This window comes from Podarcis pityusensis, assembly GCF_964106645.2.
Source record: "Podarcis pityusensis genome assembly, chromosome: Z".
Lineage (NCBI taxonomy): Eukaryota > Metazoa > Chordata > Lepidosauria > Squamata > Lacertidae > Podarcis > Podarcis pityusensis.
This window is the reverse complement of record NC_138044.1, coordinates 21,694,002-21,719,689: the sequence shown is the minus strand read 5'-3', so window position 1 is coordinate 21,719,689 and position 25,688 is coordinate 21,694,002. Positions and strand designations below refer to the sequence as shown.

Here is a 25,688-nt window from a genome sequence, read left to right as displayed (position 1 = left end):
AGAGGGGTCCGGGTTTTCCCCCCTCCCTCAATAGATCCCAAAATGTGTTTGGCAGTGTGCTTCCCAAAGGTGGGGAGGGGAAAAAAAGAATTCAGTGCAGCAGGTTCCTTTTGCCTCCTAGGGATACAAAGAGGAGGAAGGGAGGGGAGAGAGAAACCGCCGCGGAACGCGCGGTGCAAACTCGAGATGGAGAGGGAGATCTGCCGTCTGCTTCTGGGGTTGTCGCCCACAAGAAGCGCTTTCAGGGGACCCCGGGAGAGGGTATCCCGGCGGCACTCCGAAGCAGGCGCCGAGTGTTGGGCTCTGCTGTAAAAAAAAGTTGGGGGGGGGGAGAGAAAAAGAAAAACCAAACCAGCCCGTGGTTTTGCTTCCGTTGCCTTTGCAAAGGGCAACTACTTTGTTCCACCGAGAGCCTGTCAGAACTGAAGCCACGATCCGAGGCAGGCAGGCGACTGGCCAAAGCGAGGCTGGTCTTGGGGTCGCCTGGCTCAAGCGAGCTCGACGCCTTTCGCATCCCCCGCGCACGAAGTTTCATCATCAGCGCTCGGGAAAGGACCTGCCAAAAAAGCTCGCTTGGCTCGCTGCATTGTGGCGCGGCTTCCTTCCTTTTCTTTTCTTTTCTTTTCTTTTTTAAAGAATAATAAAGGAGGGAGTGAAACGTTCTCTTCCCTCCCCCCGCCCCGCAAAAGAGCCAAATGGATCGCAGAAGAGGCGCAGGGAGCAGGGGGGACCGGGGCAACTGCCAAGGGGGTATGCCAGTGAGGTGTGGCTTGCATTTAAATATCCAATATGTCAATGTAAGGGGAGTGTGTGTGTACGTATATAAAGTCCAGTTTGCATCGGATCGCCGGACAGATCCAGCAGCTATGAAAGGCGGCAGGACGAGGAGGTGGAGGAGGAGAAGCAGGGGGGGACGCGCTGGACCAGGCGAGCCGGCGCAGGCGGCTTGAGCTGGGGAGCTAGCAAGCGCAAGAGAGCGGCGGCGACGCCGGAGGAATCGCAGCCTCCGAGAGGGCAAGAGCTACTGCCCTCCGCTGGACCCGGAGCTCGCGTGGCTCGTTCGTTAGTACGCTCGGGCTTCCCTGCTGTCTCCTCCGGGCTTTGCGCCCCCGCGGTGGCCATGGCCGAGGTCGGCGGCTTCCTGGGCTCCCTTGATTTGGATTTGCACGGATTCTCCTCGACACTTGGGAGCGTGGCGCTCGCCGACTCGCCGGGCTTTTTAAACGAGCGCCTGGGGCAGATCGAGGGGCGGCTGCAGCGGGGCTCTCCCACTGACTTCGCCCACCTGAAAGGCATCCTCCGACGGAGGCAGCTCTACTGCCGGACCGGGTTCCACCTGGAGATCTTCCCCAACGGCACCGTGCACGGCACCCGCCAGGACCACAGCCGCTTCGGTAAGCCGCGGGCGGGGTGGCAGCGGGGCTGGGAAGAGGCGTGCGCGGCGGCGCTGAACGCTAAACAAAAGCAGCGGCAGCAGCGGCAGAACCTTTAGCTCCCTTTCCCCTCAAAGTTGTAGGGAGAGCTAGCTTGGGAAGAAAAAGCGGTTGAGCATGGAGGGGCAGTAGGCGCAATGTGGGGAGAAGGCATTGGCAGCAGCTGGAGAGGGGCGCCCGCTGGCGGGGGGGGCATGCAGCCCCTACCCGCCGCGTGGGAACGTATGCCCGCCTTTGCGCTCTGTGGAGCAACCTTGCGTCCCCTGTTTACAGCCTCTGTGCTTTGGTTCGCGTCCAAGCCACGTGGTCGCCTTTCCTTCTCCCAAACTCTTTCTTCTCTCTCGGTCCCTGAACCGAAAGACCCCCTGATTGGAATCTCCCCTCTCTCTCCCTCTCTGTTCCACCCCACCGCACCGTGTTGGTGGAGGAGTCTCCCGTTCCCTTCCCACTAGCGTCCCCACCCCCGTCTCGAAAGCAGGTGTCCTTTTTTGCTCTGCCGGATCTCTCGCGCAGTCACAATAGCCGCGGAGAGCTGCCTTTATGAACTTGTTCAAAGTGCCCCGCCGCCTTGTCCCACATACAGAACTAATTACACTAGTAATATAAATCATCCTGAGCATGGATATAATTAGAATGCTAAATAAATGCGCTCACTCCCCTGAAATGCCAGCATGTTAATTTTCAATTTCCTATTCTCCCACTGCTAAACCGTTTTGCAGGTGCACAAAAAATACTTTAAAAAGCAGGCTCTTTTAAAAAAAAAGCAACCAACAAAAACAAAACTAGAACCAAAGAGAAGCAGGCTAGGAACATGTTTTCCACACACACACGCACACAGGCCCATGGGGTAGTTTGGAAAGCTGAACAGAAAACATCAGTTCATAAGTTTATTGTTCTAGCCAAAGGCCGTGACAAACTTGTAGCTGTAGTATTAATAAGATAATTCATAACATAAGCTTGGAAAGCAGAGAAGAGACAGGCAGGTGCTTTTGGAAAACCCACCCTTTGCACAATTTTAGACTAGGCACTTCTCATACCTAGTCATTAAGGTTGCAACCCTATACCTGTTTGCATGGAAGTAAGCACCATTTGATGCACTCGGGCTTACTTCTGAGCAATATGTGTGTAGGGTTGTGCTGCAAAGGGAATTTGAAGCATGAATAAAATGTGGAACCAAACCAACTAAAAACAGTTTCATAACTTTACATCCTTCATATGAAATGAAGTTTCGTGATGGTAGGAATGTGATCAGAGCTTGGTAACTTTTATTTGGCAAAATATGCAGACTTCAGAACCCTGTCCTTGGTTCACTGAATGCTGGGAATGCTTAATAATCATTTTTTAAAATGCAAAGAAGAAAGTGAGGTGCAGAGAAAGGAGTGGGGTCTGAGAACCACAGGTGTCTTGCAGGGACTCTCAAGAAGGTCCAACATGGAGACTTCAGCCATGCATCCAGCAAGTCTGGAATCCTGGGATAGCTGTGAGCACCACCCCTACCCTATTAAGATGTCTACAGTGAAACCAGTTTTGTTCTCTGTCTTGTTACACACTCGTGTTCTGCAAGAAATTGAACACTTTTAAAATATGTGAGTTGGTTAGGGGGAAAGAAAAAAGGCTTACGGCCCTGTCCACCACCCACCAAGCTGAATAGTGGTTACTCCCAAGTAAATGTGTACAGGATGTCAGCCTTACTATAAATGGTATAAATGGAATCAAATAAATTACTATAAATGGAATCAACAAGCAAAGCCCTAACCGACAGGTCAATGGAAGGTACTAATAGGCACAGCCAAACCTTGTTTAATTAGCTCCTGAAAGACATAATATAATTTCCCTCTCCCTAGGAAGGAGATGGGTAGAAGAAATGCTGTGTACACCTCAGCTAGCTTTGTCCCAACCTGGCTACTACTAGCACCTACATACAAACACACACAATTTCTAAACAAGCTATGGATTTTCTACAGCTGCAGGTCAATAAACTGCGAGAGCAACCTTCAGTGAAATATATTAGGTTTGCTGCCAAGGATTGACATGTAAGAGTCTAGAGCAGCTAGTCAGAGTTTAGAAATAAAGAAGAAAACCTTCCCTTTGTTCAGTGACAGCAACCCTCTTTTTCATTTGGTTTGCAAGCTGAGTTTGAAGAGTTAACTGTATGGTGCATTCAATAAATCGAAACATTAGCATTCCACAAGTGTTTCAAGCAGTTGGCATCCAGCTATGTAAATGAGACCAGGCTTCTGATATAAAATATTATAGATTTCTGCTCCAGGCTTCTCCCAAAGGCAGTGTAAAATAAATAGTTATTTGTTGTAATTGGAGGGCAGAGCCTCAGGGGGGAGGGATCAAACTGGAATCCTCAGGTGCAGATCAAGTTGGCTTGAACTCTAGGCCCGAGAAACTCAGCACCTCAGAGACCTGGCATGCTGTATTAAGTTTTGCCCTCAGCCAATCATGAGCAATTAAATTCTGAAGTTTGGAGCTTGCATTCAGGCTTCAAGTGGCCTTTCACTCTGATTTTATAAGAATTAAGCATGTGGGGAGGATCTCAACAAATGTTTTGAGCTGCAGACTGGAACCTCCATGTTTAGAAGTAGCTTAGCATAAACAAATGAAGAGGGTTGTTATCTTCATTTCTGCCTCATGAACTTTGCATACCCATCTTGCTGCCCAATATTGAGAACAGGGTGCTGGATCTCAGAACTGGCAGGCCTTTTCTTACATCCTTACAGTGCAGAACACATTTGAAGCTGGATCACTGAGGCTAGCTAGCTGGCTGTCACTGAGGAAGACCTGGGCTGTGAGTTAAGAAAATGGACTCCAAGAAGTTAAGCATGGTGATTTGGGAGATGTAGCAATTCCCACCAACTTGGATGGCTTTAAAAGGCGTTTGGGCAACTTCTCAGAGGTTAAGGCTATCAATGGCTACTAGTTATGGTGGACATGGCTACCAAGATCAGAAGCATTATGCCTCTGGGGAACATAAGTGGGGAGAATGCTGTTGTGTTCCTGTCCTACTCAGGGGACTTCCCATAGGCATCAGGTTGGCCGTGATGGGAACAAGATGCTATTCTAGGTGGGCTTTTGTCTGATTCAGCAGGGCTGTTATGTTTTTATTGGCTACTGCAGAGTTGTGAGTTCAAATCTTGTGTGCAGAGAGACAGACTCTGTTTCTTTAGAGAGAAGGCTTACAACTCCATAGCAGAGCACACCCACTTTGCATGCATAATATCCCAAAGTAGTCACTGAGAGATGCTGCTTGTTGGAGTACATGGTACTGAACCATGAGAATTGCCAGGCAACTTCATATATTCAATACTATGGATCTGCCATTGCTTATTACTACCCCTCAGGTAGTGTTACTTTACTTACCTATTAAGGGAAACTTACATGGAGAATCATTTGTGTCTGGATACTGATTGCCTGGTACTCTGAGTAAGAGTCAGGGTAGTATCCTGAAGCACTGCAAAGAAGGCAGATTCTGGGTGGGAGGGCTAGAACAGGAGCCTGCTTCAACAAGTTGAAGAAGGTCAGGTGAAATCCATATGATGTGCATGCTGTCCCACATCCATTCATCCCAGAAGAAAGATAATATGATCTGATCAAGACTTGATGCAAGGAAGGGTGGTGGTGATAGGTTATGTGGACCAGGAGCTTTCAAACTTTCTAGCTCAGTCAGTGGTGTAGCGTGGGGCGTGCAGGGGGGCCGGCCGCACTGGGCGCAACATCTGGGGGGGGCGCTCACACTCACAGCTCTCTGCCCCTATGGGTTAGGGGGCGCAAATTACTTGCCTTGCCCCGGGTGCTGACAACCCACGCTACGCCACTGAGCTCAGTCTTGGCAAATCAGGTGCTTTCCAGATGTTGTTGTGTACAACTCCCACCAGCCCTATCCTCCATAGCTGTGGTGCCTGGTGCTAATGGGAAATTGTAGTTCAAAACATTCGGAGGGCGCCAGGTTGGTGAAAGCTGAGCAAGCTGTTGAGAACCCTTTCCACTCTGAATCCTGGTACAGAGGATTATGGGAAGAGTCCTAGTGTGTGCAGTCCATTCAGTGTTGGCCCTCACTTTTTCTCTGTGTGAACACCTAACACTTCTCTGCTGGGAAGTGGAAGGGAGGTCTTCTCATGGAGGAATACCTGGTACGCTTCTGAGGAATCCCAAACACAGAAGGAAAACCACTGCTGCAGACAGCCCAGTTGGCAACAGGGAGGGAAAGAAGGCTATGTATTGCAAAATAACCATGTGTCCCTTCATTTTTATTATTGACATAGTCAAGCACCCAAGAATGCTTGAAGTGCTAACCAGCCCAAGCATAACTCCTCATACACCACTATCTTATTCTCTTAGCAGCTGAGAAGCCATCAGCAGAAGGTAGGAGGATAACAGAATTGTAAGATGCATAGTCTCACTGGCTCAAGTCCTGTAGGTCCTGCCTAACTACCTGCAAAACTTCAAACCAGTATTGAATTCATTTGGAACTTCTTACAGCTTTCCAACAGCCTGTGACAACCTTTGAGGCTTCACCTAACCATTTGCAAATCACTGTCCCAGCACAACGTCACAACCTGTGATGTTCATTTAACTGTAGACCAGCAGTGGCCTGTGGCCCCTCTGGACAATGCTGGACTAGTACTGTCTTTGGGAAGGGTCATAGCTCAGTGGTAGAGCATCTGCTTTACTTGCAGAAGGTCCCAGACTCAATCCCTGGCATCTCCAGGTAGGGGCAGGAGAGTCCTCTGTCTGAAACCCTGAAAGAACCACTGCCAGCTAGTGTGGACAGTAGTGAGCTAAATATTCCTGTGTTCCCCCTGCCTATTGGCCATGCTGGCTAGGAGTTATGGGAGTTGGAGTCCAGCAATATTGGGAGGACCACTGATCCTGCATCACTGCTATGGCCACATAACAGTGATGCAACTTTGGGCTAAAGGCTGTAGTTCTTACTTCAGGGCATCCTCAGAAGGTTCGTGAAGGGGCTGCTCTAGAAGGAGCATTTAAGGTCTGGCAACCTAGGCTGCAGATGCACAAATTGACTGTACCTCAAAAGTGTACTGTTGTGGTCCCAGTGTCTGTGCTTTGTCAAGAGCTGAGTCGGAGCTGAACTGTCCCCAAGCCACATTGCATTTCTTGAATGGTAGGTACCTTCATACTTTGAAAGTGAGGCATGTAGAAAGCCACCTTCCACCAAGCCAGACTTTTGGTCCATCTGTCTATCTACATTGACAGGCAGGGACCCAAACAGCGTCCTTTCCCAGTCTCTACCTGGAGATGCCAGGGATTGGATCTGATCTCTTTTGTATGCAAAATACAAGTATCCGTATTTACAGCAAATCCCAGCAGTCCACTGCCTCAGTGTGGCAAAATGCGCACAATGGTGTTAAGAGCCATTTCAAGAGCCTTCTCAACCTGATCCCTTCCAGATGCTTTGGACTACAACTCCCATGAGCCACAGCCAAAGGAGCCATGCTCACATCAGCCCCAGTATCTTCTAGCTGTGCTGGCTGGGGATGATGGGAGTTGAATTACAACACTTTTCCATGTGTAAGTAGAGCTGGAAAAGTAGTCACTCTTACTTCTTAGTACCCCCTTTTTAAAATCCCATGCATCAGTTTCACAGTGGAAATGAGCAAAGTAAAAAAAGAAAGAAAGCATATTATTCAGATAAAGCAATTTACCTTAGTTCTCCTTTCCTTTAAAAAAAGGGGGGGGTACTTGACTTGCTGTTTAATGTTCCAGTTTTTCATACTTTTATTTTAGAAACTGAAAGCAGGGTGGTTCATTAAGTATTTAGACTACTAGAGGCTTTGGAATATGTAGCTTGTAGGCAGTATAGTGTCCAATGGCAGCACCACCCCTGCTAGGGCAAACACTGCAGCAAAGTTTTGCTGCATCAATCAGACACCAGTTCTTGCCTTTGTCTGCTGTGCTCTGCCCTCACTGATGTCTCCTGAAGCAGGTCACTCCCTCACCTTTTGCACAGCAGGGTCAGCCTTCTTTGTAGGTGAAATGGGAAGCTTGCAACAAATTTACTATATATATGCTGTACACACACAGCACTGCACAGCACAGCCACACATACTTTTGGAAGCTCACCTTACATACAGGATGGGTTTGATCCAGGCTAGTACTCAGAGTTCCATTCAGACTCATTGAAGAGGGATAAGACAATCAGTGGCTACTAGACACGTTAGTCATGCTGTGCCTGTACACCTGGAGGCAGCCATGCTTCTGAATACCAATTGCTGGAAACTGCAGGAAGGAAGAAGGCTCTTGTGCTTCGTTCCTTGGTTCCTGCTTGCTGGCTTCCTTTTGGGAGTATCTGGTTGGCCACTGTGGAAAGAGGATGCTGGCCTAGATGGGCCACTGGCCTGATCCAGCAGGGCTTTTCTTATAAGAAATGGGACAGGGGTGCAATTCCCCACCCCACTTCCCACTTCCCCATGCATCCTCCTGTGCCCCAATGGAAAACTTTCTGGGAGCCGGGCAGAAACAATAGACCTGACTCTTGCCTTTGTGTCGAAGGCTACATTCCAGGCATGCAAAAGTCAGAGGTTTCTTATGCACTCATTACCACAATCCACCTCAACTGATGCATTATTGGACAAATCCATGGAGGAGGGGACTATTGGTGGCTACGCCATGATGGGAGCTATGCTGTGCCTCCACACATTTGGAGGCAGTAATGCTTCTGAACAGTGGCTGCTGGAAATTACAGGAGAGGAGAGGGCCCTTCGGCTTGAATCTTGCTCCCTGATTTCCCAATCAGGGACCTTGGCATCTTGGTTGGCCAGTGTGATTGCAGGATATGGACTAGATGTTCTTATTATTGTGGTTCAAATACACGGTTCAGCAGTCAAAATTGCTCAAGAGAGGCCCAAAGCAATGTTAGGCAAAGAGCATGGCCTCTGGAAAGTCTCGTGGGCAGAGAAGCCTGGAGGGCTGCATTCCCTTGAGAATGGGCCTGAGATTCCCCTCCCCGGTTTATATTCACCAAAATGACAATTTACCATTGCAGCTGTGATCGTCTGTGGTACATCATCAATAGGACTCAATGGCTATGAGTATTCGGAGCAGTAGATACTGTTGCAACAAGGGGCCTTGTGGTGGGTGGGCCTTGAGCGAATTGTGCCAGGGAGTGTGTAGCTGGTCCAAAATGTTTGAAAACTGCGTTCCTTGCCCACCACAGACCCTGATCCCCCAAACCATGAGCAGCAATTCTGCCTGCTCAGCAGGGCTTTGTGTGTGCTAGTGTGTGTTGGGTATACTCTTTGCTGCTGTTGAAGCTCTCCTGAGATTTTGCAGGCTTTGACATGGACACCCAGTGCACCTGTTTCCAAACAGTTGCCTGGGGGGCAGTTGGGGGGGTGCGAGAGAGAGATTTAGCTGAAAATTTAGATTTGCAGATACTAGTACAACATGCAACATTGTTCTGAAGCCCCCTTGCCCGTGGATATGGCTGTACGAGGAGAGACAGGTGCAGGCAGCTGAAGTAATCCTTAAACAATTGTTTTAGTAGTATAACAATGACTGGCAGGCTGCCCTGCTCCAATGGAAGTTCAAAGATAATTCAGCTTTTCAGACATCAGAAATTCCAGTCAAATCTCACAGAATGTGATCTGGAGAGGCTCAAAAGAGTGAGTGGAATGAATATCTCCACCACAGAAGAGAAGACAAGAGCTGGAAAAACAAATCATGTTTGGCCACAGAAAACTCCCCCTTGCAAGCAGAAAGTGAATTCTTGACTGAGTCCCAACAGCCACTCCCAGTACTGGTGAAGCATGGGTGTTGGAGGCTTCCCTTGCAAATTGAGCTAGATAATGGCAAAATTCTTTCCCAGACACCTTGGTTGGATTTGCATTGCCGTCATTCTTTCTTTAAAATCTGAAGCATGCTCATCAGATGTCCAATTTTTTGAGGTTATATTGCAGCTTTTGCCAGCCTCTTTACTACAGCTCCAATCAGCCCTAGCCAAGACATAGAGCTGCAATTTCTAGAGTTTCCTGCAAAGAAGGGTTGATGGTTAAACTGTTCCAGGGTGGGGAATGAAGGGGGGGGGCGTATCAACTAACAACTCTCAGCATCCTTGACAAACTACAGCTCCCAGAATTCTTTAGTTGAAGCCATTCTTAATGTTCTTCTGTTTGCCAAATGTTTTAGCTGTTCCTATTTTATCTGTAAGCTGCCTTGAGTCACTGTCAGCATATAAATAATAATTAATAGTATAATAATTGATTAATGCCTTTATTAAGGGGTCTCTGAAGGCAAATGACATATAATTCTTAAACATAAACGATTGATTTTGATTTATTTATTGTATTTCTATGCTGTTTTTCATTGAAATGAATCCCGAAGCAGCTTACAAGCGATTATGATTAACAAATCAATAGGGCATTTATCAGGGACGCTGGTGGCGCTGTGGGTTAAACCACAGAGCCTAGGACTTGCCGATCAGAAGGTTGGTGGTTCAAATCCCCACGACAGGGTGAGCTCCCATTGCTCGGTCCCTGCTCCTGCCAACCTAACAGTTCAAAAGCACGTCAAAGTGCAAGTAGATAAATAGGTACCGCTCCAGCGGGAAGGTAAACGGCGTTTCCGTGCACTGCTCTGGTTCGCCAGAAGCAGCATAGTCATGCTGGCCACATGACCAGGAAGCTGTACACCAGCTCCCTAGGCCAATAAAGCGAGATGAGCACTGCAACCCCAGAGTCAGTCATGACTGGACCTAATGGTCAGGGGTCCCTTTACCTTTACCTTTATGGTATTTATCCCCCATAAAACAATATTAACAGCATTAAGAAAAATAAGCTCAGTGCTGTTAAGTTCATACACACATGCTCCACGCCCCATGACTTATAATCTTCCACTCAATTCAATTCATTAAAATACACATAAAACACACATAATGCCCATTGTTAAGACAGCTCAACCAGATGTTGTGCCAGCTGGCATCCTCGGGCAGTGGGCCATGGTGGAAATGGTGGGGCTCTTGGTCCTACCATCAGTGGCAATGAGGAACTTGCCCAGATTGCTCCTGATAATAGGGAGGTCCACTCCCACTCAAGGAAGTCCAAGACAAACTTGTCCCTCCAGAACAACAAATCACAACTTCACTCTGTGTAGCGGCTGCCCACAAGATCCAGCAATGCCTCCATTAATATTATTGTATCTAAATCATATGTGCAAGGATATTCATACATAAATTAAATCACTGTCATAAAACTGAAAGGAAACAGTAAACATCTGAGTGCCGTGTACATCCATCCCCTTCAAATTTAGATAAGCATGCCAACCTCAGTTTGTGTTCATAGCAGGGAGGGATTTGGTTTTTTTAATGTTCTTAGTTGTAGCAACATCATCTTTCTATTTTAGCTAGATATAGCTGTGTCTTCTCCACCTCAGTTTCCACCATGGTCTTCTTCAAATAGGTGCCATAAAAATAAATACAGGCCCTTAAAACAACAAAAACACCATAAACAAGCAGAAACTTCTAATTTTCAGTAACTTCACACCACACATTGTTTCAAATACATGCACACAATAACTTCAGCACCAAACTGTTTCCAAGAGGCTCAGCAGCCTACGAAAAGGAAGCAACAGGCATGGTCCTAGCTATTGTGAGGTAATACAGGGTAAAATAGGCTAATTGCCCATAATAGTGGCCACTCCCTGACTCAACTCTTCCACTGAGCACATTCAGCCTTGCTAAAGTGGTATATCTCATTGGGTTATGAATGCACTAAGAAGCATCCTTGTGTGATGAGGAAACCTTGCCTTGTTAGGTGTCCTGATCACAAGGAAGCTACTGAATGCATTCGGCCAACATAACCTCCCTGAGACAGTCTCAGGCAACACGGGATGGTCAGGCTTGAGTAGGTATGCTTGGTGCATCTGAGGATGTTAGTACAGTGGTGCAGCATGTGTATGTTCTCTCTCCATGCTTTAGTTCCATGTGCCATGTTCTCCGGAAGGCATGAAGAGGATTTTCATTTCATCCTATCCTTCTGAGGCAGGAGAAATTCAATGTAGAATGTTCGCTCAGCACCATAGCATTGCCAACAATAATTTCCAGGGTGGGGGTGCATGTGTCCTTTTTAAAGAAATGCATCTTAGCATGTGTGAATACACACCCATCCTTCCATGTACTTAAACAGTATTTTACAAGAAGGAAAAGCTTTATAAACAGTACCAAAAGTACTCCAGGCATTTAAGGTTGTGGAAGGTGTTTGTATGACATGGAACACTAGCCAATTGGGATTTGTAGTTGGGTACAACAGAGTTGAAGCAATACAGTTCAAACCAAATGCAGTGTAGGGTATGTATGCAAGGCAAAGCTCCAAGTGTTTCTCTCGGTGCAACTTCTGGAGCCAGAAGCATGAAAACCTTCTTTTCTGGAGAGTGATGTATTTAAAATGAATAAGTAGGGCATGCGCAGGCTCAAGCAACAAGGTGATACTATAATGAACATGGAGTACAGCAAGGGAGTCACGATGACATACCTGTTCTATGTATAGCCACGACATCGTCCTTGCACTTGAGGTCCTGCTAGTATGCCTTGTGAGCTCATGAGTGACTGAGCAATGAATGGTTCTTCCAAGTGGTACTTTGAGAATCTTAGAGCTAGCAAAAAAGCATGTAAGTGATGTAACCCAACCAGGGCGGGTCAAGTGTGCTTGTGAAGGGTTGGATGGACATTCTAGAGGCTCTATAAATAAATGGGAGGAACCATGTGACTATCACTGCTCTTCTCTCCCTAGCCTGTTCCCTTGCTGTTGAATGCAACCTCTCTGTGTGCTGTTAGCTGCAATTTGGGGTTCCTGATTTGGAGGCCCCTTAAGGCCTCCATGAAAAAGTAGCAGTTCTGACCTCCTCACTGTCATGTGTCTTTCTGGCCTACCACACCAAATATCCTCATGTCTGATGGAGCTACAGCTGTCCTGGCTGTACCTAAGGAGGTAAGTGCAGGGTTTCCCAAACCTGGGTCTCCAGCTATTTTTGGACTACAACTCCCATCACCCCTAGCTAGCAGGACCAGTGATCAGAGATGATGGGAGTTGTAGTCCAAAAACAGCTGGAGACCCAAGTTTGGAAAACCCTACTTTAGTGGAAGGAATGAGACTGGACATGCTGCTCTTGGCTGCCCCAGAGCTGCTCCCTACATTGAATACTTTACTGCTATGATTACGTGGACCCCAGCTTTGGGAAACATAAGATGCACAACCACAAATCATAGAATCATAGAATTGTAGTGTTGGAAGGGGTTCCAAGGGTCATCTAGTCGAACCTGTGCAGGAATCACAGCTAAGGAATCCCCAACAGATGGCCATCCAACTTCTGCTGAGAAACTTATTGCCTCACTCTCACTCTGGATGCTTCAAGTACTAGGAGCCATTGATAGCCCTCTCCTCCATGAATTTGTTCACTCTTCTGTTAAAGCCATCCAAGTTGGGCAACCGGCTCATGATGTCACTATATCTGCCTGACACAACATGGCAGCAACACACCCCTCTCCTCCTGGCCCTAGAAGGAAATGGGGAAAGGGAAATGGAGGCGGCTAAGGGACTACCTACCCACTTCCCTGTGTTTTAAAATCAAGGGAGACAGGGAGGAAATGAGAGGCAGCACTTACCAAGAGGGAGGTCTGTAGGATTCACCATCAAGGTCAGCCCTATTCTGGCATCAGTGGTAACAAGCAGACGAACAGGATGGGAGCAAGGCAGAGGGCCCACCTCTTTCCCAGCCCAGCTCTGCTCACACCTCCACATTAGACCAGCTAAAGTCATATGCAAAGAAGTTTGGTTCCGCTTGTTGAGAAGCCTCTGGCTGACAGTACCAGCTAATGTTTCCAACAGCTGCTACAAACACCTGTGGAAAGCCCCCTTCCAATGCTCTTTCTGAACTGCTTCTACTCATTCTCCCTCACTATGTAACTGCCTGGCTTTTTCCAGGTTTTTGAGTAGTAGAGAGGAACATGGAAAACAATTTATGGGCCTTCCTTGTTCTCTCAGCAGCTCTGAGTCCAAGAAGTGGGGTGCTATTCCAGGGAGGGAGAGTACTCTAGCAGGCAGAGCCAAGAGAGGGTTGATAGGAGGTGAGTGACTGTAGTGACTTAGGAATTGCTGGCTGCTGTGGTCACTCAGAAGGTTTCATCCTTGTGGAACTTCATTCATAGTCCTCTGTTGAACTGGCCCATAGCAGCTTAATAATCTGCTTTTATGCATTTGTGCAATTCTTACTCATTTTTAGGTTACTCTGCATAGCATAAAAACAGATTGTTCCTCTTATTATATTTGCGACTTTAATTATTTCATTTGTGACTTAATGTATTCCCTCTTTGTGGTATTTTCCCAAACTGTTCAGTTTTTCATATGAAAGGTTGGTTCCACCACCACCCTAATCCAAACAATATTTTTATATCCACAAACTCTCTTTAATAAAGCTTCTCCAAGTACTGCTAGAAGAAATGGATTATACTGACCCGTTTTGTACTGGCTTCAGACCACATTTTGTCACACAGGCTTGGTTTCTCTGATAGATGATCTTGATCAGAAGGCAAACCAGGAGGGGGAGGATGAGGATGTGTCGATTCTCCTTGATTTCAGCGGCTTGAGATACCGTCAGCCACTGAACCTTTCTGGACCAGTTCTGTGGGATGGGGTTGGGGGCATGATGATATGATGGTTCTGATCCTACCTGCAATGGTGGTTTGAGAAGGCAGTATTGGAGGATCTCTGCTGAATCCTATGGCACTTGTGTTACGTTATGACACTCTCTTCTCCCACCCTACTCCCTAACATCTGTATGAAGTCACAGAGTAAAATCACCTGAGGATTTGGGGAGAGGTGCCGCAAATATCCAGCTCAATTTCTCCTTGACAGGTGAGGCTGTGAAGGTGCTGAACCAGTAACTGAATGTGGGAATGGGCTGAAAGCAGGCCAATAAATTGAAGCTGAATACTATTAAGGTAGAGGCACTGTGGATATATGTGCTTTGAGTTTGGGGAAGTGGTGAGCTAGGCTCTGATGCAGATTGTGCCACCCACCACCCCTCCAAAGTCAGCAAATTCATAGCCTAGTGCCAGCTTTGTCACTAGAAGCCCAGGTTGACTCAGTGACACAGCTTCGGTTGGTTCACCAACTGTGGCTGTTTCTAGACAGTCTAGCCATGGTTATCCATTATCTGGAATCTTCCAAGTTGACATGGAAGCTTCAAGTGATGCAGAATCTGGCTGCCAGACGTTTGATTACCACTGCTACATTTCTTTGTATACCAGTCATAAGAGAATTTCATTGGCTGCCTGTTTGCTTCTAGGGCCAATTCAAGCTGCTGACACTTGCCTTGAAAGGCCTAAATAGCTTGGGGTCCAAATATCTGAAGGAACGCCATCTTAAGGTATACTGTTGAGGGTTTATTTCCCCCAGGCACTGTCTTTATCAGATATACACTCTCCAATCTCAGGAATGAAGGCTTTTTCAGCTGTGGTGCCCTGGGTGTGGAGCTCCTTCTCAAAAGAAGCCATCCTGGCAACTTGGTGCCAGGCAAAAATGTTTCTATTTGCCCAGGCCTTTAAAATTCTTAAGCCTTAGTCGTGTTCATTTTAAAGATGATTTTTTTAAAAGGATATTATTTGTCCTTTTATTGTGATATGATATAAATGCGTTGTGAAGTCTGGATAGATTTTAAATTGTTTTATTTACTGTAATGATGTCCACCAGGAGTGGTATTGTTTGTATTGAATAACTCTCACTTTTTAATTTCTTTTCAAAGGAATTTTGGAATTTATAAGCTTGGCTGTAGGGCTGGTTAGTATCCGCGGTGTGGATTCTGGACTTTACCTTGGGATGAACGAGAGAGGAGAGCTGTATGGATCGGTAAGTTAGCCCTTCAGGTTTATGGAATATCAAATACTGTTGGAGTGGGTAACATTAAGGTTTTATTATGCCTTGATATTTTCCAAGATACCCACTTCAATCTCTTGTAGCTCTGACTTCCACAGCCACTCTTTTGCATTTGGGATCCCCAGCAACTGATTAGTGACCATGGCACAATTATGGTACTGAAAATGAGCTGCAGCTATGAGTTGCAGAAGTAGTAGGCTCCACAAAAAGCAAACAGAAGTGTAGGGTCTTTTAGCCCACGTTAAAGGTAGCCACCTATGAGGTAGGCAGTCAATGATCAAGTAGGATGGGAGTTATGGCTCAACAACATCTGGAAGACTATTATCATTATTTAATGTATTTATATCCCACCTTTCTCCCAAATAGGGATCCAATGTGGCTTACATTTTAAAATGTTATAAATTACAAAGTTATTTGTATGTGACCAGTGGTCAACATCACCCACACCTTCATTTTCTATGCCTTGTCTAAATAAGAAGGTCTTAGCTTGCTGGCAGAAGGATTACAAGGAGGGAACCATTCGTAACCTCTGTTGTGAGGGAATTCCACAATATGGGAGCAGACACAGAAAAGGCTCACTCTTGTGCAGACTTCACCTGCATGGATATGGGGAGGGGCTGTAGCTCAGTGGTAAAACACCCAGGTCCCTGCCACTGCTTTAAAGGTAAGCACCAGTGCCTGCCTTGAGTTATGCCCAGAAACTGACTGGTCATTTGCTGTCCATTGTTTGTTTGGGGAGTTTCTGACAGACCTAAGCAGACCCAAGAGTATGACTGATAGTGTGTCTCTTTTGAGGTTCTCATCTTGTTTAGGAAAGCCATGAAACACAAACCATTGTCAGGTCTGTGGGTATTTTGTGCTTATATTTAAATGCTGCATTCAAGATCACCACCAAAGAAAAGCCTGATTTTGTGACTCAGGGTTTATCCACACTTACTGTATATTTTGCCCTGTGCTTTCTAGGCACAGGTCTGTGTCCAAGCACTTTTTTATTTTCCCTGCCACTTTCCCCAGGAAAGCCCACATTTTAACTCTGAATCAGAACAAATGGCAATTCGGGCTTTCCACAGAATGGTTCTCAGTGATAAGGCTTTTGCAGGGACAGGGCTGGGGCCCAAAAAAGTGCTCAGGCATGGAGCTTTAAAGTGTCTAGAAACATTGCACAGAAGAAAGTCTGGATGAGCCCTCAGTTAAAATGTGAACATTTAATAAAGATGCACATTTTTTCACTTGCATAATTTCCGCTGCTGTTTTACAATTATTTTGCGTAGTTTCTTCTGGTCTTGCTACTTATAGTGAACTATAAAAAGCCTCACACACAGCCAGTGGAAATCTTGTTCAGACACACCTCTGGGCTTCTGAGACTTCAGTGAACACATTTTGGCATATCTTCCCAGTCATCTGGATCAGAAACTTTTGAAGTTTTTGAACTTTTTGAAGTCGAAGATGGAACTCTAGGAAGTTCTATATTCTGCACTCCCCTATAATTGTGACATGCACATGGGCCTGGCTATCACTTGGATGCGCTCTGCTTTGGAGCAGCCCACAATTTGGACTGGAAATTTGCCAGTCTTGTTATGGATCTTTCCTGCTCAAATTAGAAAATAAGTTAAAATGCTCACCTGGGTGTCTTGATAATGCTAATCTGATTTAAATCCCAATTCCAAATCAAAGTCCATTCAGACTAATTATAGTATCCAGTTACCCCTCTGTGATGTGTTCTCTTGGCAGTCTCAGCAGGAAAGCCAACCCCATGCTGATTTCCAGTTGGATGATTCCATGCCATTAAAAATCTCTTGACACATACAGGATTCTTACTGGATTCTGCTTTATGGCACAACACTGCAATGCTATTTGAAGGGTTGACATGGGAAAGTTTCAGATTTGGCTCTTTCTAAGCATCTAATGCAGCAGAAAAAGATTTTTAAAGACCAAACTAAATGCAGTCATTTTGACAAGTTCTGGTTGCCATATATCAGCAATGTAAAACAGAAGTGAAGTTAATGTTAGACCTCCAGCCACTTACTTATGGAGAGGCTGTCACAGATAAATGAAGCCTTGGCGATACATTCTGTTTTTTTTTTAAATGATATTTATTAAGATTTTCAAAAATACAGAAAGTAAAGATTAAAATACATTCAAAGCCTTATTTTCATACATCCACTTTCCGGGACTCCCCCCTTCCCCCACCCCTACCATATTCTCCTTTCATATTGTTGGCTCCACAAGCTCTCAGTTCTAATTGAAACTTAATTTGTTTAGACCATTATTCGAATTTAAAATTTATACACTCCTCATCAATACCCCTAATAAAAGACAAAAGTTCTCTCCCCAGGGCCCACCCCATTTTCATTCCACAATTTCCCTTTTTTTAATGATAAGGACACCCCACACAATAGAAATATAAGAAATAAGAAATAAAAAGTATAATAGATGAGAAAGAGCTCATTCAGAAAAAAAAGTTGACAAGCCTTTGGATTTTAGTTCTCCCCCCCCCTGTCCCCGGTTTAATTTCCCCCTGACCACCAAACCATGTTATCTGCCTGGAATTCTTAAAGTCCATAAATCACCTATTTCCCCCAACTCCTTGCTGGCTTTTTCTTTTTATAATTATTTTTTAAAACATTTAACTTCAAATCTTTAATAAAACTCCCCCCATTGTTCTTTCCAAGTTGTAGTCCAGTTTCCTCTTGTTCCGCTGCTGAAACGTTCTAATTCAGAAGCTTAGTAACTCTGCAGGGATTATTGTTATTCAGGAACAAAAACTTGCGTTCAGTCCCTTCCTTTCTTCAATAGAAAATTCTATTGTCTCCTTTAGCTGAACACCCTGTAGACAAAATATTATTTCCGTTTTGCAGCTTTCCCAGAAGATAACCAGTCCTGTAAAATTCCAATGGTATTTTTCCACTTACGACCATCTTTGTAGTGTCCCGAAATTCCTCTAGGGGGATTGTTGTAACTTTGTTTTCTCTAGTCCAAAAGTCCGATTGTTATCCATGTTTTCGCCATTTTGTATCCAAGTTTTAACGGGTTATAGCAAATTGTAACAAATTTAACCAGCAAAGTTCTCCTAATAAAATCCTCTCTGCTTTCCGACTTTGACAGCTACTTTGACAGCTGTCAAAATCTCCGACTCTTTTCACCAGGCTCTCTCTTCAATCACCCCGGTTCCCGGGGGGGGGGGTTACATTTCCCTTCTCCCTCAATTCTTCCTCCAGCACAGTTCTTGTAGTTCCCCATCGTGGAATTCTTAGTTTTTATCAGCAATACAAATCTTTTTGGACCTTGGTTTCCCCATCCTTGTTTTGGAAGGTTTACAGTAGGGAGGGGGACTGACTTCCTTTTTGGATCCCCCCCCGCTCGTGTCCAATCCGAAAAAAAAAATTCTTTTTTTTTTCTCCTTTTGAACCCGGTTTCCAAATTACTCACGGGTTATTGTTAAGAAGTCCGAATTTTCAATGGAAGAAGTCAGCGCTCTCCGCCGGATGGCATGCGGCTTCGCTCGGCAGGGATAGCAGAGGACTCAAAGCACCACGCTTCTCCCCGGCACCCGATCCGTAGCCTTTAAAAAGGCTCCTTCACGAGTCGGGAGGGCGCTAGCGGTGCCAGCCGAGTCTCCATGTCCACGGCCCCCGTGGCCGTGGTTTTTAAGGGTCCCCCGCATCGCCGGTGCGGTAGGACCCAGCCCCTGCCGAGCAGGCTCCCTCCGGAGCTCGGAGGGAGTCCGCCATTCGGCGATGGCGCCAACCCGGAAGTTTGGCGATACATTCTGTGATTCAGTTACTTGACAGCATTCCTGCTCATTTTCTTTCTTATATGTTCTTTCATTTTATTAATTTCATAAAATATATACACCACTTGATTGTGTGTGGGGGACCCTCAAAGTGGTTTACTAAAAAGGAAAAAGCAGTAAAATTGTGTGTAAGAAAGAATGACAACAATAAATTGAAACTATTGAAAAGTTAACAATACACTAAAAACAGATTAAAACTCACATCAGCTTTCTATACATCTGAGTAGGCTTGTCTAAACAAGAATGTTTTTAGCAGGTGCCAAAAAGAGTACAGTGACGGTGCCTTCCTGGTGTCAATAGGCAATATGTAGTTGCAGATCAGGTATTCTATGGGAATGGAAGTGGTTCAGTGGGCATATATGGGGGTAAGGTGAAACTGAGGTATATGTAACTGATGTATGTATGTATGTATGTAACATTCTGCAGGTTTTGTTCAAATGTCATTTTATTACAAAGCCAATAAAATATTCTACAAAATAAAATAACCCATCAACACCGAAATGTTCAGCATTTGCAAATTTTCACCATGGTGGACACAGAGCAGCATCCTGCACAGGCTGGAACATAGGAAGCTGTAGTTCCATCCAACCCAATGTTTTCTGCTTTGAATGGCAGAGGCTCTCCAGGATCTGACACAGGAGCCTTCCACATCACTTGCTATCATTTTGCAGTTTGAGGTGCCATGGGACTGAGCTGGGACTTTTCCAGATGCAACTGCATCATTGCTAGTGTGTGATGATGTTGTGCAACTGCACACATTGGTAGTGTGTGATGATGTTGAAGCACATTATGAAGGAGCAGGTTCTCAGGCCACTAATCCACACGCATTGGCTTTCTCCCTCATGGCTGCCATGGTGAAGAGGCCTAGTTTGTATGACAGTGCAGATTTTCCAACTGTCTGGCACGGGATCCTCCATGAGATGTGTAGAGAGCCAGTGTAGTATTGTGGTCAGGGTGTTGGACTAGGACCTTGGAGACCAGGGTTTGAATCTCCACTTGGCCATGAAGCTCACTGGAGTTGAGCTTGGGCTAGTCACTGCCACACCTTGAGCTCCTTGTAGGAAAACATGGGATTATATATATATATATATATATATATATGAGAAAGAAACAAAGAGCAAGCTTCCCTGAAATAAAGATTGCTAGCCACAACCCCTCTTCTGTCACAGAGCATTGCAAGAGTTCTATCACGCTCACAGTCCATACAGAGCATCTCACACCATCCAAGGACACTCCCCAAATAGGAAAATAGCAAGTTGCCTTACACCACCAGTTTAGCTCAGTTTAGCTCATGTCCACAGAGCATGGCAGCAACTCTTCAGATGAGACATTTATAGCCCTACCTGGAGGTGCCATTGGGGATTGAATCTGGAACCTTCTGCATGCAAAGTATATGCTTATGACTAAGCTATGCTTCTCCCCACCCCGAAAAACAATTAGGAACATAGTTGGTTGCCTTAGCCTGAGTTAAGCCATAGCTCCAATCCAGCTCAATATTCTTTACACTGACTGAATGTTGGAAGATTCAGGACACATAAAAGTAAGTACTTATTCACTCAGAGCATAAATGGTCTCAGCCCTGTATACCTGAGGGAGCATCTCCACCCCTGTGTTCAGCCCGGACACTGAGGTCCAGCACTGAGGGCTTTCTGGCGGTTCCCTCACTGTGAGAAGTGAGGTTGCAGGGAACCAGGCAGAGGGCCTTCTCAGTAGTGGCACCCACTCTGTGGAATGCCCTCCCATCAAATGCCAAACGGATAAACATCTAGCTGACTTCAGAAGACATCTGAAGGCAGCCCTGCAGAGGGAAGTTTAAATAAAAAAGTTTGATGTTTTATTATGTTTTCATATATTTTGGAAGCCGCCCAAAGTGGCTGGGGCAACCCAGTCAGATGGGCGGGGTACAAATAATAAAATAATTTATTATTATTATTATTATTATTATTATTATTATTATTAGAATATGGAACTCGCTCCCACAGGAGGCAGTGATGCCAACTTGGATGGCTTTAACAGAAGACTGGAGAAATTCAAGGAGGAGAGGGCTATCAATGGCTCCTAGTACTTGAAGCATCCCGGAGTAAGGGCAAGGCAAGGAGGAAGGGTGAAAGCATTCACACGCCTTTGTGCTGCGAGAAGGATGGGAAGCTTCTCCCACGTTTGATCTCGCCATGTCGCCATACACATATACATCATACACTCTATAGTCTGATAGGTGACTTTGCACGCGTGCCCTCAAGCTTGCGCCTCCAGTGAGGGCCTGTTTCACCAACTCCTAGGTATGCCTCTGCTCTTACTGGTAAAAGCTCTCTGGGATTTCATGCTCAACCCTATCAAGAGATGCTGGGGACTGAACCTGGGACAAAGCAGCTGCTCATGTAAGAGGATCCTTATGGAAAAGGTTGTGGAAAGGATTCCCTTAACACTGTGGGGCAGGCAGTAGCATGGCCAGCAGTATATTGTGCAAGGGAATACCAGTCAAGTGAATGGTTTTCTTAAACCCAAGGGTTGGGAATTTTCTTCCATCCAAGGGCCACATTGCCAATGGGCAAACTTCTGGGATACCACATGCCAGAGATAGGTAGAGCCGGAGGCAAAAGTGGGTGGAAGAACAGATGTGGCTCTTAACCTAAGCCTTCTAACTTCTACTATGCACTCATCCCTCTTATCTGGGCAAGCAATAGTTCAGGGGCCACATTTCAGGTAGGCAAAAGCACCTGAGCAAAGTATGGAGAATGACCAGTGAGAGGTGTAGCCTAGGGAGAATCCCAAGGGCCAGACAGAGAATTATGGGGGTCACATTTGCGCGCGCGCACACACACACACACACACACACACACACACATTGTTCATAGAAGGCTCTTCCCAAATAGGTGGCCAGGCAGGACAAATTAAATCCTGGTCTAGATTACAACAGTGTGCCCAACTCCAGATCAGCCTGCTCCCCAGCCATCGAAAAGGACCCTCCCGTGAGATATTCTCTTTGCAAGGGGAAGGCCATAGCTCAGTGATAAAAGCAACTGCTTTGCCTGCGGAAGATCCCAGGTTTGATCCCCTAAGGAATTTCCGTATATGGCTAAGAGAGAACCCTGCTTGAAATCCTGGAGAGCTGCTGCCAGTCAGTGCAGACAACTGAACTGGATGGACCTAGTCTAGCAGTGTTCCTGTGTCAAAGTCCCATGCTCAGATTAAGCCAGTACCATTGACACAAAAGGATGACTAATTCCGAAGGAGCTGAATCATCGTATCAATATCAGTCAACCATTCCTGGGCTTAACTATTTTAGGGATGTGACCTCAGGATATCCTTACTGTCTTGGGGCATGACCTCAGCCCATGGTTATGTTGCTTCTCGGAATCCCTGTGCTCAGACAGAACCTCCCAGGGTTGTTTTTCTCTCTCTGCAGCAAAGTCCCTAGGAATTAAACCACTGCTATCATTTGCTCCCTAGGGCACCTACTCAAACATTTGCCATTAGCCTTGGTTCTCCTAAACACCATATGAGGTGCTACTCCTGTTTCTCAGGGGCTTATTTGATGGAAAGCTCCTCCATTCAAAGTCATTTATAACCATTCATTCAAACAAATCCTGCTGTCAGGGAGAATGGAGTCATGGAATCGTAGAACTATAGAGTTGAAAGAAACCCTAAGGGTCATCTAGTCCCTTGTGATGCTAGCATAGCGGCCTTCTTTCCATGCTACCTCTCCATGTGCAAAGTCAGCCCCACTGTGTTCTATAGGTCTTACTTCCAAGCAAGGAGGCACAGGGTTGCAGCTATAAACTTGGGGTACATAGGGATTGCTGGGGAAGGACAAATACAGAGCATCTCATGGGCTATGGCACCCATGCTGCAGATAGACAACAGAGGATGGGTACCACTTTCCTGCCCTGCTTGTAAGCTTCCACAAGGCAGCATGTGTTCAGGGGCAGAGCCCACTCTTTGCATGCCAAAGGTCTCAGGAAGCATCTCCAGGGTAGCAAGTGATGAGGGGCTGCAGCTCAGTGGTGGATCATCTGCTTTGCATGCAGAAGGCCCCTGGTTCAATCCCAAACATCTCCAGGTAGGGCTGGGAGAGGCTTCTGCCTGAAACCCTGCAGAGTCAGTATATGCAATACTTTGAAAGCCAATATGGCATAGTAGTTAGAGTGTTGGATTAGGACCTGGGAGACCAGGGTTCAAATCCCCACTTGGCCATGAAGCTCACTGGGTGTGATCTTGGGGGTCGGTCACTCCCTCTCTGCCTAACCTACCTCACAGGATTGTTGTGAGGATTAAATGAGGAGCAGGAGAACCATGTATGCCACCTTGAGCTCCTTGGAGAAAAAGGTGGGATATAAATGCAACAAACAAACAAACAAACAAGCACACACACACAGCATAAGACCCTGGAGAGCCACCGTCAGAGTAGGACCACATTGCCCAAGATGGAAAGGACTTTATAAACCTTGCTTCTTATATTCAAACGGCATGCTGAACAAAATGGGTCTTTGGGTTGATCCAGCAGGGCTGCCCATGTGAACAGAATGTTTGTAGATTATTCTTCATAAGTCTTTTTCTCCCCACCCACTCTCTCTCCCTGATCCCCTCTTCCACCCCACCTACACACACAGAAGAAGCTGACAAGGGAGTGTGTTTTCCGTGAGCAGTTTGAAGAAAACTGGTACAACACTTACGCTTCAACCCTCTACAAACACTCTGACTCCGAGAGACAGTATTACGTTGCTTTGAACAAAGATGGCTCTCCCAGAGAAGGATACAGGACTAAGAGACACCAAAAATTCACTCATTTTTTACCAAGACCTGTGGACCCTGCTAAGATCCCTGCAATGTACAGACATCTCTTCCACTACAGGTGATGTTCTCTGCAGCTTGAGCAGCCATTGTGTATATATTTACTTGGGTTTCCATGGTTTCTGCCAGGACGCTCCATCCCATAGCCATTCCATCATTCTTAACAAATCTGGATACCAGATAGAGGAAGCACTGCCTATTCCTTGGAGTTTTCTTTTCTTTTCTTTTCTTTCTAAAGGTATTATCTCGAGGTTGAGTTTACTCCCGGGACAGGTGAGGATAGGGGCAGGGTGGGAGCCGAGCTTGGAAAACCCTACATAAAACCATTCATTAATTCAATTACTCTCTTTATCTGGTGGGCTAAGAGAAGGCAAAAATTGACACGGGGGAGAAAAGATTATTTCTGAAATGACAACCACCACCGCCAGCACCAGTTCCTAGCCACACGGCCATGGTGGCCACACCACAGAAGACCACAGCAATGACTTGTGTGTACTGCTCACAGGCTTGGAATGGTTATTAAGGGGTCCCACAGAATGGATGGGGCCTCTTCCTATTTGACACTCGGATTCTCTTGAGGTGGCCCTAGCAGACTTGTTCTATGTTGCTAGGCCAGAACTCCTCACTGTAGGCTCTAGCTGATAAGACTTCCATAGTGGGAAAATGGAGGGCAGAATCTAGAGTATCCAAACCAAAGCTTACATCTGGTAATCCTGGGTCCAGAGGGATGTGAGGGAGGGGGGCGTTGTCTGTGGGCACACACGTGTGCATGTTTCCTGCTGTTGAAATAGGAGCAGAGGAGGGTGGGTCAAGGACCTTAACATTCTTAATACAATCCTGTTCCTAAGGAAAAAAATCTATTTATAAAATGTATATGATATTTATTTTATATATTTATTTATTTCCAAAAAATTACTATTTTTAAAATGAGAGATATTATGGCCCAACTTTCATCAGGAAGGGTAAGGTCCTATTGGAATAGGAGGGAGGAAAGGGGGTGGGGAGAAATGAGTTTTAAGAGCTTTTCGGCAATAAAATTGTCTTTATATATTGCGGGTGGCTTGCTAATTTATTCCAGTCACATCCATTGTTAATTATGAGGCCCCTCCAGATAACATTTTTTTCCTCTTCACACGCATTCAAGATGAGTTGTTCTCTTAATGGGATCGATACTCCCATGTTCATAGAATCATGGAATTGTAGAGCTGGAAGGGACCCAGTCATGGACTGGCTAGACACCGAGGAATGGTGGGAGGCACCAGCTGGGGAACCTCCAAGGAAAGAAGGCTCAGAGTCCAGGGAGTGGTGGTGGGACTATGGTATGTGGTCAGAGGGAGAAGATGGAGCAGACTGGGAGGAGGAGGTGTCAGGAGCTGAAGAAGTAACAGGATTTAGTTAGCAGGGGGAGGCTGTGGCAGAGGGCAGACTAGAATCAGAAGCAGAAGCAGGAAATGAGGGGGGCCAAGAGGCAGAGATGAGGCAGGCTGCTGAAGAAGCCAGGGGGTCTCCCCCTTCTGCTGCGACCAACTCCCTTCTCCCCTGGTCTCCCAGGACCCGAAGAGGTATGAAGAGGTCGGAGCAAAGACGGACGCGCCGGCGTTGTCTCAGATTGCTCAGGAAGGACCCAGGAGAGGAGGAGACTTAGTCAGCTGTGGGAAGGCGGGGACCTTCAGTCTTCACAACTGCCTTATAGGGGCAAAACCTACCAAGAAGAGTTGCTGTGCTCATTAGGCCTGGCACTCCTGAGCAGGCCTTGTCTCTAATAAAGAGTTAACTTCA

General features: G+C 46.1%; 1 protein-coding gene and 1 long non-coding RNA gene across 5 annotated transcripts; one reads left to right on the top strand and one right to left on the bottom strand.

Annotated features, from left to right (window-relative positions):
• Positions 1 to 948: 948 nt before the first annotated feature.
• FGF16 (fibroblast growth factor 16) lies at positions 949 to 25,688 on the top strand. 3 transcript variants are annotated; one of them, XM_080989983.1, is made up of 4 exons: positions 949 to 1,394; positions 15,195 to 15,298; positions 23,732 to 23,970; positions 25,461 to 25,688. In XM_080989983.1, the coding sequence occupies exons 1-4, from the start codon at positions 1,121 to 1,123 to the stop codon at positions 25,552 to 25,554; spliced, it is 711 nt and encodes a 236-aa protein (XP_080846109.1). In that variant the 5' UTR covers positions 949 to 1,120; the 3' UTR covers positions 25,555 to 25,688. The 3 variants fall into 3 exon arrangements, with proteins under 3 accessions (XP_080846109.1, XP_080846108.1, XP_080846110.1); XM_080989982.1 differs by having other exon boundaries at positions 23,729 to 23,970; XM_080989984.1 differs by lacking the exon at positions 25,461 to 25,688 and having other exon boundaries at positions 23,729 to 25,454.
• Positions 8,252 to 13,513, bottom strand: LOC308468072. 2 transcript variants are annotated; one of them, XR_013981444.1, is made up of 3 exons: positions 13,057 to 13,513; positions 11,927 to 12,047; positions 8,252 to 9,430 (listed from the first exon to the last, which is right to left on the bottom strand). It is a non-coding gene; the product is annotated as an uncharacterized lncRNA (long non-coding RNA). The 2 variants fall into 2 exon arrangements; XR_013981445.1 differs by lacking the exon at positions 8,252 to 9,430 and adding an exon at positions 10,021 to 10,879.